The 20,098-nt window shown below is 47.8% G+C and overlaps 1 protein-coding gene across 4 annotated transcripts in view; it reads right to left on the bottom strand.

The window, feature by feature from the left end:
• The window catches only part of HGH1 (HGH1 homolog), a 174,170-nt gene that overhangs the window by 64,720 nt on the left and 89,352 nt on the right, over nt 1-20,098 (bottom strand). The window contains exons 8-9 of one of the 4 annotated variants that reach the window (XR_004537933.1): nt 14,358-15,006; nt 7,618-7,854 (exon numbers count right to left, since the gene is read on the bottom strand). The exons of 2 other annotated variants lie outside the window; for them this stretch is intronic. Coding sequence is in view for 1 of the 2 variants with exons in the window: in XM_033929333.1 (XP_033785224.1) it covers nt 14,766-15,006 (241 nt within the window). In the remaining variant the exon portion in view is untranslated. Of the gene's footprint in view, nt 1-7,617; nt 7,855-13,086; nt 15,007-20,098 lie in introns of those variants that run through there. One more of the 4 variants, XM_033929333.1, reaches the window with a different exon arrangement.

Here is a 20,098-nt window from a genome sequence, read left to right as displayed (position 1 = left end):
TTAAGGTAGGTCTCCTCACACAGCACCGCCTGTGTCAAAGTCTGTAAGTAATGCTGTAATTGTCTGTATGCAAACCAATCAGCACCAGTGAAGTGGAACTGTGTGGTTAAGTCAGGAAAGGAGATAGGAAGTCCCGTGTGTTGTACAGCCTGAGAAATGTACTGAAGTCCCACTGAAGTCCATCGATGAAACGGGCCAGAATCCAGGCCAGGTGAAAAATCGCCATTGCCAACAATGGGCAAGCAAGACGTCACCCTGGAATTGATCTTCAACAGTCTGCACAAGGATTTCCAAGCTCTGCGCATAGCCGGTAGAAGTGGGTGAGAGCGGAGCTGTGGTAAGTCTGGCAAGTGTAGAGCATGTAATAAATAACTAAAATGGTATGGTTTAAAGCAATAGCATTCAATCTCCGGTAAAGAAAAATATTTGGTATCACAGAACCAATCATGGACATGTCTTAACTGGCAAGCAAGGTTAAATCTAGAAACACTCAGGAGACCCAACCCCCCCTTCCTACGAGGTAACATCAACTTGGATAAAGAAATCCTAGCCCGCTTCCCCTGCCATAGATATGCATTAAGGTGAGAATTGTGCTGAGATACATGAGCGGGGGAGAGCATGACGGGGAGCATCTGTAGAACATAGAGCCATTGGGGTAGGATCATCATATTATAAAGGGCAATACGGCCCGAAAGGGACAAGGGAAATCGCCTCCAGTTAGTGAGAGTAGACTCCGTACGACGGAGTAGAGGTAAGATGTTTGCAGTGTACAGCCTGTCCAGGTCCCGAGGTATAACCACCCCCAAGTAACGCAAGGAGGAAGAAGCCCATTGCAATGGAAACTCCCCCTGCCAACCCTGACGTACGGCATCTGAAGTTGGCAAAGCCAGGGATTTCTGCTTGTTAAGGGTCAAGCCAGAGTAAAGATGAAATTCGTCAAGGATGTCCAACGCATGGGACAAGGATCGATGAGGATCCCCCAGAGTGAGTAAGAGGTCATCCGCAAATGCCAACACCCGCAACTGGGCAGAACCCTCAGACAATCCTACAATCTCATCATCTCTCTGAAGAGTTCGCAACAAGGGGTCCAAATACAACAAGAAGAGCAGCGGAGATAATGGGCATCCCTGGCGTGTCCCCCTGCCCACAAGGAAGCCAGGAGAGCGCACCCCATTAACCAAAATCGAGGCAGTGGGATCTGTGTAGAGCGGTCGGAGCAAGGCCAGGTAACTGTCCGGAAGTCCTATATGTTGTAATACCTGAAATAAATAATGCCACTGAACCTTGTCAAAGGCCTTTGCCGCGTCCAATCCGACAAGCAAACCCGGACATTGAGTATGTTGTGCCCTTGAGAACGCCATCAACACTCTCCGAACGTTCAAAACCGAGTGCCGCTCCCGAACAAAACCCACCTGCTCTGGCACTATGACAGAAGGCAGCAAAGGTGCTAACCTGTCTGCCAGCACTCGAGCTAAGATTTTTATGTCAACGTTCAAGAGCGATATCGGCCGGTAGGATTCGATCTCAGTGGGCGGTTTAGATGGCTTTGGAATCAGAGTGATAAGAGCGTCATTCGCATAACAGGGAAATGCACCGCAGTCGCGAACTGCCGAGTAATAATTCAGCAAGGGCTCCCCCAGGACCGACGATAAGATCTTATAGAACTCCGGAGAATAACCATCCGGCCCCGGAGCCGTGCAAGTCTTCAATGTTTGTATTGCTCGCAACACCTCTTGAGTGTGTAGGGGTCTATCTAATCGAGATTTCTGGGCTGGCGATAATTTGGGCATCCCCGCATCTTCCAAGTAATCACTCACATCAGGACCCATATAGGGACCCGGGGAAGCATAAAAGGCCTCAAAATAATTTTTGAAACTATCAGCAATTGCCACTGCCGAGGTCAATATGTTCCCCGAGGCCTCTCGGATCATAGGAATATATCTAGAACCCGACCAACTTTTAGTTACTGATGCTAGCAACCTCCCCGCCTTATTCCCGTGTTTGTAAAATCGAAACTTTCTATAGAATAACAACTTTTTTGTGCGTTCATGAATAAGGGTATTCAACTCAGCCAAAACCGTTTTATACATATCGTTAGTGGCCACCGACGGGGCATTCAGCAGTTCACGTTTCAACTGCCGCGAATGACGCTCAAGTTGTACAATGCGATGTGCAATACGTCTTGTTCTAGAAGCAACGTAAGCTATAATATCGCCACGCAACACCGCTTTAGCAGCGTCCCAAAATAAAATAGGTTGTTCTATGTGTTGTGCATTGAAGGAACAATAAGCCTCCCATTTGGTCATTAGAAATTCCCGAAAATGAGTGTCCTCATGTAAGTACGCAGGAAATCGCCATCCCGCCCCCGAACTCACAGGGCCCCCCACTGCAACATCAAGCCAAATCATGTGGTGATCCGACACCTCAAGAGGGCCAATGGTAGCCTCCGAGACTTGAGCAAACAGTGTCTCAGATAAAAGCGCATAATCAATTCTGGAGAAAGAACCATGGGCTCTGGACTGGTGAGTGTAATCTCTTTCCGTGGGGTGCAATAGCCGCCACGGATCCACCAGTCCCAGGGCTCGACAAAGATAGGGAATTCCCCTATTCTGCCTCCCAGACGAAATCCCCAAACCCCCAGAGCGATCCACGCCCGGGTCCATTACCTGATTCAAGTCACCCACTACAATCAGGGGACAGTCTGAATCCTGCAAACAGATATTAACCAAGTTTTGAAAAAAGGAATGTTGATATTTGTTAGGGCCATATCCCACCAAAATCCGAAAGGGCCCTCCAGGTCCAACCACCCGCACCAAAAGGTACCGACCCTGGGTGTCACGCCTCAGAACCTGGACTGTACACTGCAAGCCCCTCCTAAATAGAATCGCCACCCCCGCCCTTTTCCCAGGGGAGGAGGCATAATGCAATTCCCCAACCCAACCCCGGCGCAATTTCTGGTGTTCTATATCCGTAAGTCTAGTCTCCTGCAGACACGCTATGTCTGCCGAGTGGTGTTTCAGTTGAGACAAAATTTTTGTGCGTTTGGCAGGGGAAGTAATGCCCGATACATTCCAGGAAAGTATACGCAACTTCCGGTCACCCATCAGAGGCCCACACCAGACTCACCACAGCTAGCAAAGGTTTCTAGGAAATAGAGTCCCAGGGCGCCCAGCCCCACCCCAAGACTCACACTCACACGCCATGCAGACATCCACACCAGTTTGAAAGAACATGACCCATGACAACCCTGAAAGAGAAAGACAAAATGAACTAATAACTGTGCTGCTGCCACCCAGGACCCCCCCTCTCCCCAAATCACCCCAACTGCCCCAATCTTCTCCCACATGTGGGAGCTAAGAGGTCACCTAAGACGTCCCGTCCAGGGCCGCCCCGCCCCATCAGAGTATGTGCCCCTAAGGGCCCAGAAGACAATGTCCCCTTGTGAACGAACCCAACCTAGCAAATGTCACAAACAAACCACCCAGCAGAACTAACATCTGAGCAATCAGTCTGCTCCCGAGTCCGGGTTACCAAGAAGCTTGATAAATGCAGCCGCCTCATCCGGTGAATGAAAGGATTTCCAGATCCCATTTCGCTGGATCCGCAATATTGCTGGGTAGTTGAATTGGAATCTCTGTTTAAGCTCCGATAATTGTGCACACAATGAATAAAAAGGCTTCCTCCTCTCTCTGCAGGGCCATGGAGTAATCTTGACTAATGCGAATCGGTGTGCCCGCATATTTCAGAGTGTCTTTCTTGTTTCTGTATTGTTGAAGTATCTCCACTTTGTGCCTATAGTTTAAGAGCTTTAGGATGACCACACGTGGTCTGGTTTCCAGGCCAGGGCGAGGGCCCAGACGATGCGCTCTTTCAATGCGCACAGGCCCCGCAGCAGAAGAGAGCGGCAGCTCCTCTCGCAGCCATCCCTCCAGCAAGTCCGGCAGTGAGCGATCTGGGATTGTTTCCGGGACACCCAGCAGGCGCAGGTTCGAGCGACGGGACCGGTTTTCCAGGTCATCCAATTTATCAGCCTGGGCTCGAACCTGCGCCTGCAATGCAAGGATATCAGCACTCTGGGTGGTACCTGTGTCTTCCATGGAAGATACCCGCTGCTCGAGCTCCGTTGTGCGTGCCGACGCTGTTTCCAGCAGCGTCTCGATATTAGCTATCTGCGCCGTTAGTACTTCTAATTTTGGTCCCAGGACCTGGGCAAGAGCTTCTTTGATGTCTCCCAACGCGGCTTCTGTGAGGCTCGAGACCGCCGCCGCGGGGCTCGCCGCCATTTTAGAGTCACCAGGCCTCACCCGATCCTTGCGCGCCGATTTAGCCTGCATGAGATCCCTGGATCTGGTAAGATATTTTTCCATGCACCGGCGCGAACTCAATCTGCAGCGTGCGCGCGAAGAGCGGGGTTCGTTTATCTGCTTTTAGGCAAAAGTCGGCAGGGCAGCCCCGGAGCGAGCGAGGAGACGTCCTCACGCGCTCATGACACCACGTGACCTACTGCATATTATTTAAAACCCTACACGGAGACAGCCCATCATACTTGAACAATCGCCTCATCCAAGCACCCACTACAAGACACAGAAAAACGCACTCCCCATTCATACCCCCCCCAATCAAGGAAGTAAAAAGAACAAAACTACACGACGGCCTCCTAGCCACCCAAGCCGCAAGGCTGGACAACCAGATCTCCAACCTCTTGATGACCACCCCAGACTATAGGACGTTCAGAAAAGAAATAAAAACCACACTCTTCAAGAAATTCCTGAAGCAGCAATAACATCACGACCGTTTAGTAACTCTAAAACTGACATTTGATCTACCCATTACTGCACTAATAATAACAAAAGAACTTCCACTATGACCACCTATTAACTCTTTTACAAACCACCTCACAATCAACAACCCGCTAAATGTTTATAAGATCTACAACTTACCTCTCTTGCTAATCATTGTAACTCTGTTTTTTTTTTTTAATTAACCTTTTGTAATCCGCCTTGAACCGCAAGGTAATGGCGGAATAGAAATCCCTAATGTAATGTAATGTAACTTAACATGTTTTTTTCGTCTATATTTACAAACAAAGACACAACCAACATACCAGAACCTGAGCAATTCTTCAATAGAAATCAAGCAGAAAAATTAACATCCATGGAAGTGAGCCTTGAAGATGTGCGCAGTTAGAAAAACTAAAAACTGACAAATCCCCGGGTCTGGACGGAATCCATCCAAGGGTTCTGAAGGAATTAAAGGAGGAGATAGCGGGACTACTGCAGCAAATTTGCAACCTATCCCTGAAAACAGGCGTGATCCCGGAGGATTGGAAGATAGCCCAACGTTACGCCCATCTTTAAAAAGGAATCAAGAGGTGACCCGGGAAACTACAGACCGGTGAGTCTGTCCTCGGTTCCGGGGAAAATGGCGGAAGCACCGATGAAAGAAAACATCGATGAACATTTTGAAAGAAACGAACTTCTGATAACCAGTCAACATGGTTTCTGCAAGGGAAGATCGTGCCTAACTAACTTATTGCACTTCTTCGAAGGAATTAACAAACGGATAGACAGAGGAGACCCCATAGACATCATATACCTAGATTTCCAAAAAGCCTTTGACAAGGTGCCTCATGAACGTCTAAATCCGAAAACTGAAGAACCATGGGGTGGAAGGAGACGTACATAGATGGATCAGAAACTGGTTGGCGGGTAGGAAGCAGAGGGTAGGAGTGAAGGACCACTACTCGGACTGGAGGAGGGTCACGAGTGGTGTTCCGCAGGGCTCGGTGCTCGGGCCGCTATTTAATATATTCATAAATGATCTAGAAACAGGGACGAAGTGTGAGATAATAAAATTTACGGATGACACCAAACTATTTAGTGGAGCTCGGACTAAAGAAGACTGCGAAGAATTGCAAAGGGACTTGAACAAACTAGGGGAATGGGCGACGAGATGGCAGATGAAGTTCAACGTTGAGAAATGTAAAGTATTACATGTGGGAAGCAGAAACCTGAGGTACAACTATACGATGGGAGGGATCTTATTGAATGAGAGTACCCAAGAAAGGGACTTGGGGGTAATGGTGGACATGACAACGAAGCCGACGGCACAGTGCGCAGCGGCCGCTAAGAGAGCGAATAGAATGCTAGGTATAATCAAGAAGGGTATTACAACCAGAACGAAAGAAGTTATCCTGCCGTTGTATCGGGCGATGGTGCGCCCGCATCTGGAGTACTGCGTCCAGTACTGGTCGCCGTACCTTAAGAAGGATATGGCGTTACTTGAGAGGGTTCAGAGGAGAGCGGCATGTCTGATAAAAGGGATGGAAAACCTTTCATACGCTGAGAGATTGGAGAACCTGGGTCTCTTTTCCCTGGAGAAGAGGAGACTTAGAGGGGATATGATAGACACTTACAAGATCATGAAGGGCATAGAGAGAGTAGAGAGGGACAGATTCTTCAAACTTTCAAAAAATAAAAGAACAAGAGGGCATTCAGAAAAGTTGAAAGGGGACAGATTCAAAACGAATGCTAGGAAGTTCTTCTTAACCCAACGTGTGGTGGACACCTGGAATGCGCTTCCAAAGGATGTAATAAGGCAGAGTACGATACTGGGGTTTAAGAAAGGATTGGACAATTTCCTGCTGGAAAAGGAGATAGAGGGGTATAGATAGAGGATTACTGCACAGGTCCTGAACCTGTTGGGCTGCCGCGTGAGCGGACTGCTGGGCATGATGGACCTCAGGTCTGATCCAGCGGAGGCACTGCTTATGTTCTTATGACACACTAAAGGGCAAACACATCTAGAAATGGTCATTTTCAGGAAAGAAAAAAATGTGTTTTACTGTTTTGAAAATGGCCATTTTCTTTACCTGATTTTTGGACGTGCTTCCCAAAGTATAAACTTGGATTTAAACATCATATCGAAAACAGCCCTGCCCATCTTGCCTCTCCCTTTTCTCATCCCCTTTTTCTGCTTCATTTCCATCTACTACATTTTAAATCCACTCAGATGGTTTTCCCGATCTGCAGTATAGAAAGTTCTAAATAAACTTAGAGAATTACGGGTTGGATCAAACAGGTCAGGTTTGGTTTTATCCCCCAAAATAATGTATGGTCACCTTTTAGTTCTGTGACAAAGAAACAAAAAAGGAGGAGGACATTTGAATGGAGCAAATCCCAAACTGCTGTTTCTATAGTGCAGATGTTGGAACACCTTTGCTCATAGAAACTCACTGAACCATTATATATTGGGGTGGGGGCATCAGCATTATTTCTCTAGCCTCTATCTACCAGTCTTTATGCCCATGGAATTTGGCCCCACTCCATTACAGTTAATTTTGTACTCCCTCCCTTCCACCAACAAACTTGACCCCTTATGCATAAATTTATTTCCATCAGTTTGCTAGGTTGGAAAAAATAAAGGCAGACAGGAGCATGGCCTCCGAGGGACAGGAATAAGACCTAGGAACAAAATAGGACCATCTGACAAAATCTATAGGGTGGTCAGAAAGGGGAAGGTGGTGAGGCTGGCGGGAAACACAGTTACAAAAACATCTCCATAGTGAATCAAGAAACCACCAGTTGATCGTTAAAAGAACCACACCAACTAGTCTCAATTTTAATAAATTACTTCACTTTATTGTGTTGTGGTTTAAAAATATCTGGTGCAGCAAACAGCCCCCCCCCTTCCCCAAACAAGAGAAAAGACTGCACAGGCTTACCACCTGCATCTGCTGGAGACTGAGAACAGACCGTAGATGGGAATGCCCACTTGTACTACTGCCAAAAGTCAATGTGTTCTCGGTCTCCATTGGCTGGCAGAGAAGCATAAACCCATCCGTTCTGTGCCGGTCTAGAAGGATGATAAAGAAGGAGAAATTAGGTTCTTACCTGCTAATTTTTTCTGTTAGCCTGTAGACCGGTACAGTTCCTTACGGATGGGTTATATCTCACTGTGTCCAGCTGGTGGAGACAGACCAAAACTTGGTTGTATTATATTAGCTGAGGCTTCCCCTATCAACCCAGTCTGCCGAATAGCCAAGCAGAACCTTTGATAATACTAACTGTGAACAGTAAAAACACTGAACATGAGGTTAAAAACAACAAAACAAACGGTAACACCTGCTGGAACATGTATAGAACTAGAACCCTGCAGTGAAAATGTCCTCCCAGCTCACTGGCTAAGCCATAGCTGCATTTCTTGAATCTTCCCGCCCCTAGAAAAATACTAGAACCCGCCGAAAAGCAAAATCTTCACACGAACAAAACCCTCAATCACCATAGACAGACAGATAGGGTGGGGAACTGTACCGGTCTAATAATAATAATAAAACAACAGTTTATATACCGCAGGACCGTGAAGTTCTATGCGGTTTACAATAATTAGAAGATGTTACAGATTGAATGGATTTAACAATGCTCTGCCGGTTAACATTGATTGAAAGATGCTACAAGTTGAGTGGATTTAACAAAGTTAGAAACTAGTGATTAACAACTCTAGGGATCAGTTATTGTGGGATGAGGTTAGTTGCCTAAGTACTTTAGGAACAGATATGTTTAGGAGTTTCCTAAATTCCCCATAAGTTGTAGACGTAAGCAGTTGTTCTAGATCTTTACTCCATAATGCTGCCTGGTGTGAGAGGTGTGGTCTAGAGGCTAACAGAAAGAAAACTAGCAGGTATTTTCTCCTTCTGTGTTCCTGATAGACCAGTACAGTTCCTTATGGATGGGACATACAAAAGCAGTACCCAACAAGGGTGGGACCCCCGAAGAGCCGACACCAGAACACGCTCACCGAACACCATGTCCCAACATGTCTGAACGTCCCACGGTAGTGTCCGACAAAGGAATGCAGAGAAGACCAAACTGCAGCCTTACAAACATCCACTGGAGGCACAGGAGAAGACTCAGCCCAATAAGCTGCCTGATCCCCTAGTAGAATGAGCCTTGAGAAATTCCAGAACAGGCTTTTTCTGAAGAAGGTATGCTGAAGCAATAGTCTCCTTGATCCAACGCACAATGGTAGCTTTGGAAGCACAAACCCGGCTAAAAGGACAAAGAGATGATCAGATTTCCTGAACTTCTGGGTCCGCTGAACATAAGGGCAAAGGACCCGGCAGACATCCAATTTGCGCAGCTGTTTCTGCTCAGAAGAGCCCTCCTGACTACCCAACACCAGGAGGACTACAGATTGATTGACATGAAAAGGAGAAACTACTTTTGGAAGAAAAGAAGGAATATGCCACAACACCACCCGCTCCCTAGAGAACTCTAGGAAGGGAGATCTACAAGAGAAAGCCTGCAGCTCAGAAACGTGTCTTGCAGAGGTTATAGCCACCAAAAAGACTGCTTTAAGAGTAAGGTCCTTCAACAAGCAGGCACCCAAAGGTTCGAAAGGTGGGTGCACCAGCACAGACAAGACCAGATTAAGATCTCAAGATGGAACAGACGGTCGCACGGAAAGCTTGAGCAATTTGGCCGCCCGCAAGACACGAACTTGCCATCAGGAATGGCAGTCAAACGCTGATCCCGTAACTGAACTGAACCTGGAGTGAAGACCAAGCCAGGCCCCTGTCCAGGCCATCCTGCAAGAACTCCAAGATGTTAGGCAGGGAAGCACGAAAAGAGACCACCCCACACGCAACACACCACACTCCTCAAATATACACCAAACCCATACAAGCCCGAGAAGTGGAACGTCTCCTGAACCCCAAGAGGGTTGAGATCACTTTATCTGAATACCCCTTAATACCTCTGGAGTCTTCTTACCTAGGCAATCCCTTTCAAGAGTCAAGCTATAAGACAAAAGGGACCTGGTTCTAACATTGGAATGGGGCCTGAGTCAGAAGGTCAGTCAAGAAAGGCAGAGGATCTGCCACCAGATCCACATACCACAGACGCCTGGGCCAGTCCGGGGCTAACAGCACCTCTAAGCTGGGATGCTGAACAATGCGCAGAACTCTGCCCACCAAGGTTCATGGAGGAAACACGTACAGAAGCCCCTCCGTCGGCCAAAGCTGAACCAGAGCATCTAGCCCAACCGTTTCTACGACGACTGAAGAAGCGGGAAGCTTTGGAGTTAACACTGGTGGCCATCGGATCCATGACGGGCTGACCCCAAATCTGTACTACTAACTGTAAAGCTGCATGCCCTAGAAACCACACTCCGGGATCTAGCACGTGATAATTGAGAAAGTCCGTTTGATCATTCTCCACTCCCGCTATATGGGAAGCCAAGATGTCCGGAAGATGAGACTCTGCCCAGACCATGAGCAGAGCCGCCTCCTGCACCAGAGAACTCTCGGTGCCCCCCTGACAATAAACACAGGCCACCACCGTAGCATTGTCCGAGAGAACCCGGACCGACTTGCCCATCAAGAAGGACTGGAAGGCTAAGAATGCCAGACAGATGTCTCTGGTCTCTAGAACATTGAACGACCAAGACGCCTCCTCCGTGGACCAGGTGCCCTGAGCTGACTGACCTAGACACTGAGCTCCCCAACCGAGGAGACTGGCATCTGTGAGAAGCACCGTCCACTGTGGCTGAGCCAGACTCATCCCTTGAACTAGATGGGAGGTGTGGAGCCACCAACGAAGACTGCAGCGAGCTATGCCCCAAAAAGGGACAGGGTAGTCCAGACTGTGCCTCTGGGGCGACCACCTCCGAAGAAGAGCATGCTGAAAAGGATGTATATGGGCCCCAGCCCTCCTCACTATGTCTAGGGAAGTTGCCATCGACCCTAAGAATTGGAGGAAATCCTGAACCCGAGGACACCAGGACGCCATAAGCAGGCGAATCTGAGATTGCAATTTGCTTACCTGGGCCTCTGGGAGGAAAACCTTAGGAAGACCAATCCATCCCCCGATCCACACATGCAAATGAGGGGGAACGGCATTCAAATGTAGGCAGGAAGCGATTCACTAAAATAAAAAAGCAACACCGACTGGGCTGGCCGATCCAAAAATAGGTCCTTTCCAACTGCCCTGCCTTCTGCTGCCCTGCTTCTCAGCTCTCAGCTCCAATCTCCTGCTGTTGCCCTGAATCTCTACTGCTGCTCCGACTCGCCACCCTGCTCTTGCCCCGAATCTCTCCTGCCGCCCTAACTCACCGTCCTGCTCTTGCCCCGATCTCTCCTGCCTCAAGAGAGATACTTCAGGCGCTGAGAGGGTTCCAACCGACTCTTGGATAGGTTGACCTCCCAGCCCAGGGACTGCAGAAACCCCATCACCCGAGCCGTGACCCGGGTGCTCTCTGGAACGACTTTGCTCAAATCACCAGTCATCCAGGTAGGGATGAACTAGAATGTCCTCTTTGAGCAATGCCACCGCTACAACCACCATAACCTTGGTGAACGTCTGCAGCACCGTGGCCAGACCAAAGGGAAGCACACAGAACTGTTAGTGCTGACCCAAGATCGCAAAGTGAAGGAAGCGCAGATGGGAGGCCCAGATGGGTACATGCAAGTAGGCCTCCGTCAGATTGAGAGATGTCAGAAACTCCTCCGGCTGAACTGCCAGAATGAGACCGCAGTGTCTCCATGCGAAGAGAGGGAACTTTGAGAGCCCTGTTGACCCCTTTTAAATCTAAGATGGACTGAAAGGTCCCCTCTCTTTTGGGCACCACAAAGTAAATTGAGTACCTTCCGGTACTCCTGAGGGGGGAACAGAAACCATTGCTTTGAGATCCAGCAATCTTTGGGGAGTCTGGCAAAAGGCCTGCTTCTTCCACGACACCTGTGAAGGACAAGCGAGAAAGTGATTTGGCAATGACCAGGTAAACTCCAGAGCATAACCGTCCCGAATCACCTCCAAGACCCACTGATCGGACGTGATCTCTGCCCAGTTTGGATAAAAGTCACGCAGACAGGTACCCACCAGAACCAGAGTGGGCGCTGGCAAGGAGTCATTAGACAGGAAGGAAAGCAGGGGAACCAGCGGAGAAATTTCCAGCAACCCGGCGGGCCCCTCGAAAGGATTGCAGGTGCTGAAAGAAATAGCCTCAGGAGTCTCAGAGGCCTGAAAGGAAGTAGCCCCTCGACTAGGGCGGAGACGGCAGAAATCGCACACACGCCCTCAAGCAGTACCACCCTGAGCCAACGGCTTAGCTCAATCTTCACACAAGAGGCACTTTAGAATCTGTTAAGTTTTGAACCAACTTGTACAAATCCTCTCCAAACAAGACAGCCCCCCTAAAGGGGAATTTCATCAGCTTAGCTTTGGATGCCGCATCCGCCGACCATGCTTGAAGCCATAAGGTATGGCATGCTGCCACTCCAAAAGCAATAGACTTGGCAAAAGCTCGCAAGAGGTCATACATGGCATTGAGAGATAAGAAGCACCCATCTCAATTTTGGCAACTTGCTGTTCTACTAAGTCCCAATTATCAGACTCACGGTCAAGGATACGCTCGGCCCAGCAAAAACATGCCCGAGCAATCAGCCCGCCACACATCGCCACCTGGATCACCAGGGCTGTAACATCAAAACTCTGCTTAAGGAGAGACTCCAACTTATATTCCTCGGGGTCCCTTAAGGCAGATCCATCCTCTACAGGCACGGTATGCCACTTCACAATGGCGGAGACCACCACGTCCACCACCAGCAACTTCTGTCCCAATCCCTCTCCAGTATGGGATACAGGCGGGCCATAGAATGCGTAAAGTGAAAGGGGGCCCCCTAGTACCTGCCACTGAGTGAGCAGAACCCAACTATCCCGAAGCATAGGGTAAGAGCTGGAAACAGGGTGGATCCCCTGAAGCAAGGAATCCATCACATATGGGGGCTTAGACAGTGTCCTCGAACCAGAACATAAGAGAAGATTGGCAAAAGCATCTTACAGAGCTCGTCCCGCTGAAAAAAAGTGCCCACGGATGTGTCAGCACAAGCAGACGGAGTACGAAGCCACTGCTAGCAGGAAAAACCATATCCCCTAGAGCAGTGGTTCTCAACCCTGTCCTGGGGACCCCTCGGCCAGTCAGGTTTTCAAGATATCCCTAATGAATATCCATGAGAGAGATTTGCATATAATGGAAGTGACAGGTATGCAAATCTCTCTCATGCATATTCATTATGGATATCTTGAAAACCTGGCTGGCTGGGGAGTCCCCAGGATAGGGTTGAGAATCACTGCCCTAGAGGATCCTGGAAAGCTTCCCAAAGGGTCCAGGTCTAGAGAAACAAAAGACTGCTCCTTCCAAACCAGCAGCGTCCCAAGAGACCCTCAGGTGTTGGGATGCGAGAGGAGCAGAGGGGAACAGAACTGTCACTGAATGGGGCTGACCCATAGAGGATGTCGAAGGCAAACCCCCCACCAAACATGTAAAATAGGGGAAAAATCTCCTGGCGGGCCCATGGGACTCCCTGCCATAGGGGACCCAGCAAACAACCTGCTGCCTGTGTCATCATACAGGGGCGAGGTCACCTGAGGCTAAACAAAAATGGAGGTGCTTCCCGCCAAAAAAAAAAAAGAAGCTCCATAGACCTGCAGCGGCTAAGAGGCCTAAACCGCCCCAGCCACTAAAGCAGGCAAGCCAGCATCAGCTGTAAAGGGAGTCCCCAGCCGCTTCATAGTAAGGGAAACCTTTCTGCCTGACCATCGGCGGCTAGGGAACCACCCGCATGGGCAGCAGGGGAAGCCCGGTCTTCCTCGCAGACAGCTGCTGGCCACAAGGCACTCGCAAAGGGGATCCCTGGCTGCCGGCACCCGATGCCGATGAGGATTTCCCTTCGCAGCAGCCTGCCTCGCTCAAACAGGTCGGCCATGACTGCATCGTGGCTGGATTACAATGAGCACTTTTCCCTCTACAAAAGTGCTCATTGCTCCAGACGCAACCTAGCTAGAGAAAAAATTGTCGGTTACCAGAAAAAGACAGTAAAATACAGTAAATTTAGACCAGCACAGCTTCAGGATTTTTTTTTTCAGAACAGACTCAATGGCTCTCAAAGCGGGATGCCTGATCGGTAAAGGTGGCCAGGCTGCCAGCTGGGGCACCACTACAAAAAATGCGGGAAGGTGGAGGAAGGGGGGAGGGACCCAGCATGAGACCGCCAGGTTTGACATGCCCGAGGTCAGATTTATCCCCAAACAGGACCCGTCCAAGCTCCATCCGGCATAAAAGGGGAACCAGGAATCCTAAAAAAAATTCCAACAGCCCTAACAGGGGGAGCCAAATTAGTCTTACCACTGCTGGAGACTGAGAAAAGACTGGGTTGGTAGGGGGAACCTCAGCTAATATACTACAATCAAGTTTTGGTTTCAGTCTCCACCTGCTGGTCACAGTGAGAAATAACCCATCCGTAAGGAACTGTACCGGTCTATCAGGTGACACAGAATCTCAATTTTAATAAATTACTTCACCTTATTGTGTTGTAGTTTAAAAATATCTGGTGTAGCACGGCCACAGTGAGGACCCCTAAAACTCTTAAGCAACACTGAAGGATCCATTCTCGAGTCTGTTAAATCTCCAACCTGCCAGTTACTTCTACAAAGCAGCCTTTCTCCCTCCTCCTCCTTGAAGGAGGAGGAAGCCAGAACTGATAAAAGACAGGATGATGTTGCAACACATCCAGAGGACAGCAATATATAATTAGTTCACAGGGTTCTGCAGTGCCCAGCCTGAGAACTCCTACCTGCTCTACAGGCTACCAAAGTACTGGGGATATACCCCAAGCTAGAAGTTAAGCAGACAACTAAGAGACATAGGAGACTCCTTGCCAAAACACCAGCACCTCCAGCTTTTGGGGGGAGGGGGAAGCAGAATTGCAGCTAGAAAAGCTGAAACAAGAATTCCGGGGTCCATCCAAGTGCCGTCTGTGCCACAGCCAGAGCTGCAGCTCCAAGTGTGGCTGAAAGTCCCCAGACTGCCATCTTCACCAGTCCATTGTTTCCTGTTGCAGGAAGAACGCTGGCAGCTTCGGAGTCATTATGCAGCCGCTGGCGCAGAACGCTATCAGGACGCTGATCTAGGGTAGCTCGCTGAAAGTCCTGAAATGTTGCAATGCTGATGCTGCAGGCAGAAAGGGAGAGGAAACACAGTCACTGCTTCATATACCAACCCCTCCAAACCATCAGTGTATAGCCCTGTTAATGCATTCAAGCAAAGTACCACCACACTCGAGAGCTTCTATAATAATTATTATTATTTTATATGCTGCCATACCCAGGAAGTTCTAGGTCGTTCACAACAATTAATTGAAATACAAACAATATAAATCATTGAAATCAACAAGTTCTATGCATATAATAAGAAAAATACAAACATGCCATATAAAGAGGGTACAACAATCTTAAAAGAATAAAATATTATAATAATAAAATATATTAATAACTCAGCCTGTTAAATAATTGAGTTTTAGTCTGCTTTCTAAAATCAAGATAAGAAGCATCAAGCACAATTTAGGCGAGCCATGAATTTAGTTTAGCCCCCTGGAAAGAAAAGGTTCTTTCAAAGAACCTTTTATAATAATGACATCATTTTCAATGAGGGAAAAGCAAACAGATGTATTCTACAAGAGCTCTTATTGTTATAACTCAAAATGAAGTGAGGGTTAAGATAACTCGGTGATGTACCAAATACTGTTTTGTAGCAGATGCATGAGAACTTAAACAGAACTCTGGATTCCAATGGCAACCAGTGTAACTTTTGATAGAAAGGAGCAACATGTTCCCATTTCTTCAAGCCAAAAATGAGAGGGCCGGCCGTATTCTGAACCATCCTCAAGTTCCTGATAATTTCCTTAAAAGCACCCAGTTATATGATGTTGCAATAATCAAGAATACTCAGAATGGAAGATTGTACTAACAAACAAAAAGAGGCATCGTCAAAGTACTTTTTTATGGTGCGAAGGGGATAAATCCTTTTTCAGGTATGTTAGTGACAGAAAAAGGAACACAGACGGGATAGTGCGCCTAAGGAAACCTGACGGTAACTATGTAGAATCGGACTCCGATAAAGCCGAACTACTCAGTAAATACTTCTGCTCAGTCTTTACCTGTGAGGCGCTGGGATCCGTTCCACAGCTGCAGACAAGGAAGAGTTCAGAAGACCCATTCCTGAACTTTGAATTTACCACAGGCAGCGTCTACCAAGAACTATCAAAGCGCAAAGTGAACAAAGCCATGGGACCAGATAAACTGCACCCCAGAGTGCTTAGGGAATTGAGAGATGTCCTGGCAGAGCCGTTAGCTGCGCTCTTCAATCTTTTCCTAAGCACGGCAGTGTTCTCCCCAGAAATTTTTTCCAGCCGGGTGGCGTGAAAAAGTAGCCGGATGGGGCGGAATGGGGAAATTTGGTGGTGGGGAAAATTAACTCCCTCTTTTACTAAGGTGCGCTAGCATTTTTAGCTATGTGGGAAAACTAGCGCCAACTCAATGCTGGCGTTAGCATCTAGCGCGCATGGCAATTCCTCTGCGCGCTAAGCGCACACTAAAACCACTATCGTAACTTAGTAAAAGGAGCCCTAAATATATACTATTTTTATTAGTTGATTATTCTTATTATTTTCCAATGCTCAATATGACTTCCTTTTTTAAGGTTTGACACTTGTGCCAGAATATTTTTACTAAATTTAAGAAGTATTTGCCCTCTTTCAAATGGTATAGAGGTTTAAAAAAGGGAAAGGCATTAATTAAGTCATTAGGTTCAATCTAGCCATTTATTTCTGCATGAATTTAAACAACTAAAAAAAAAGATAAATATAGCTCATCCAGTCATACAAGAAATGGCTCTACACTTTTTGGGCTTGTGAGCTACTTTTAAAATGACCTAGTCAAAATGATCTACCAACAATAACATTTTTTTAAAAACACAAAGCACAATGTATGCAGAGAAAATGTTAATTAACATTTATATTCCGCGGGTTTTCAAAGAGGTCAAGGCAGACAATTCTATGCAATGTCACCTCAGGAACAACTATACAAAAATAGACAAATATACCCCCTCCCTTTTTACTAAATCGCAATACTGGTTTTTAGAGCAGGGAGATGCACTGAATGCCCTGCGCTGCTCTCAATGCTCATAGGCTCCCTGCGCTAAAAAACGCTTTTACAGTTTAGTAAAAGGGGGCCATAGTGCAAAATATAGACAGCAGATATAAATTCTTAAAACAGACACATTTTGATCACTAAACTGAAAATAAAATCATTTTTCCTACCTTTTTGTCTGGTGATTTCATGAGTCTCTGTTTGCACTTCCTTCTTCTGATTATAAATCCAATATTTTTTTCTTTCTGCCCCTCCCCTTTTCTTTCTGTCTCTCTCCCCCTGCCCCCCCCCCAAGCCATCGCGCCAATTTCTCCACTTCCCCGATTCTTTCCCTACCTCCTAAGCCACCATGCCAATTTCTCCCTGCTTCCACGAGCCAGACCAGGAATGTACAAGCGCCGGACTCACAAGACTTCACCTCTGATGTCAATTCTTACGTCGGAGAGGAAGTTCCAGGCCAGCCAGGCAGCGATTGGCTGGCCCAGAACTTCCTCTCTGACGTCAGAATTGACGTTGGAGGTGAAGTCTTGTGAGTCCGGCGCTTGTACGCGCCTGGCCTGGCTCAAGGAGGCAGGAATAAAAGGATTGCCAAGGCAACGTGATTGACTCACATTGCCTTTGCGATCAACTGGTCGATCACGCTCGACCATTTGGGCACCCCTGCTGTTATGGTATCCTGTCCTGACTGAGGAAAGGGGTTTAGTCCCCAAAAAACTGCCTTATTTCCATTTCCTATTTATAAACTTTAATCAATAGATACAATACTACTTGATTCTACGTAAAGCAACAAAAAATTTTTTTTCTACCTTTTGTCATTTCTGCTTTAATCATCTTGTCTTCACTCTTCTTTCTAGCCAACATGTGTCCGCTCTGTCTTCCATGCAGCATCAGGCCCTTCCATCCACTGTCCGCCCTCTCCCCGTTCCATAGGGCATCTTCCCTCTTTTTATGCTCCTTCAATAAACTGTCTATCCTGTGCCCCTTCTCTTCTCCTTTGTACGATTGATTTCAGTTCTGCCACCTCTCCATTTTTCTCTCTCTATCAACACCCCGTCCCCTATGCTCTGGCAACTCTCTCTTCTCCTTTCTTTCCTTCACACCCCACAGTCTGGTATCTTCCCCTCCCCAATCGCACATGCACTCTCCCCAGCAAATAACACACTAGTCATCCCCTTGAACCTCATTTACCAAAAATATCCAAACTCCTAAATAAGCATCTCTTTAGGTATCCATTTAACCTTCTCCTAAATAAGCATCTCCCTTAGGTATCCACTTAACTGATTCCTTCAAAGTTAGGTACCTTTCTTCAGCTGCCTATATTGTTTTCCCCACTGAACCTTGTAACTACTTGAACCCTGTCAAGTTATTCTATCGATAAATCCAGATATCTTATACTTGTATTTCTATACCACAACATGTAATTTACTTAAATCATTGTAATGTAATTCTTTCGGTAATGTCCTGATCTCTTTTAATTGTAATCCGCTTAGAACTGCAAGGCACAGGCGGAATAGAAATCACAAATGTAATGTAATGTTCCCTTCCCTGATTCTCTGGCATCTCACTTCTTTCCTTTTCTTCCATCTCTCCCTCCCCCTCCATGCTCTGACATCTTCTCCTTCCTTTCCCCCTTCCTTTTCCCTTGGTCTGGAATACTTTCTTCCTTTCCTCCAATCCCTGGCATCTCGTTTCATTCCCTCCCTCATCTTCTTTCTCCCTCCAGTTGGGTGCAGGAAGTATCTCCCCCTCTGCTCCCTTTCCTCCTTCTGTCACCCAAGGCCTGGCGTCATGAACTTCTTCAGGCAGCAGCATTCACAATTCGCTGCTGTTGCCAGCTTCGAGCCTTCTTCTCTGTCGGGTCCTGCCTTCATAGAAACAGAAGTAGGCAGGACCCGGCAGAGAGGAAGGCCTGAAGCTGGCAACAGCAGTGAATTGTAAATGCTGTTGCAAGCCGAAAAAGTTCATGACGCCAGGCCGAGCACCCGGGGCAGACTGCTACTCTGGGCCTATCCTTTAATCCGGCCCTGCTTCCCCCCCCCATATGCCCTGACATCTCTCTCTTCCACTCCATGGTATGGTATCTCCTTTCCCTCCCTCCCATGGTCTTTGCATCTCTTTCCTCCTTTTCCTGATCTTCCTTCTCCCTCCTTCCCTCTCTCTCCCCAATTGGGTGCTGCAGCATTTATCTTCCCCTCCCCCCATTGGGTACAGCAGTATTATCAGCATTTCTCTTTCCTTTCTTCCAATTTGGTACAGCAGAAGCGGCATTTCTCTTAACCCTCCCCCCTAATTGGGTGCAGCAGCATGACTGTTCCCCCTCCCCCTATTGGGTACAGCAGCATCATCAGCATTTCTCTTAACTCCCCCCAATTGGGTACAGCAGAAGCACTAGCATTTCTCTTCCCCCTCCCCCTCTAATTGGGTACAGCAGCATTTCTCCTCCCATTCACCCCCCCCCCCCGTCTCACACACCCGACAGATTTGCTACAGACAAAGGCAAGTTGCAAGTTTCCCTTCGTCGCTGACCTATCTCCCAAAGGTCAGCGACAGAGGTAAGCTTACAACTTGCTGCTCTTGCTTACTTCGGGCCTTTCTCGTTGCCGGGTCCTGCCTTCACAGAAACAGAAAGTAGGCAGGACCCGACAGCGAGAAAGGCCCGAAGTAAGCAAGAGCAAGTAAGCTTCCCTCCGTGGCTGGCCTATCTCCCGCATGCTCCGGGGCTCTAATGGTCCGTGCCGGCTTCTCTTCCTTCCCCCCGACGTAACTTCCGGTTTCGGAGGGAAGCCGGGTTCGAGTCGATTGCTGGGTTTTGTTTTGCTTAAAGTCCGGCGGGAGTCTTTCGGCGGCTCTTCAGGCTGCGCGTTACGCAGTGGTGGCAGCAGGATTCGGCAGATGACAGCCGGGCGGTAATCAAAATTTGCTGGGCGGAGCGCCCGGCTGAAAAGCGCTGGGGAGAACACTGCACGGGAAGAGTCCCATTGGACTGGAAAACAGCTAATGTCATTCCACTCCACAAAAAGGGATGCAAGTCGGAGACTGCAAATTACAAACCGGTAAGTCTCACATCAATAGTGTGTAAACTTATGGAAACGTTGATTAATCACAAATTAGAAACG

The sequence above is a fragment of the Geotrypetes seraphini genome, chromosome 2 (assembly GCF_902459505.1).
Source record: "Geotrypetes seraphini chromosome 2, aGeoSer1.1, whole genome shotgun sequence".
NCBI lineage: Eukaryota > Metazoa > Chordata > Amphibia > Gymnophiona > Dermophiidae > Geotrypetes > Geotrypetes seraphini.
The sequence above is the reverse complement of the archived record's forward strand: the minus strand, read 5'-3'. Positions and strand labels throughout refer to the sequence as shown.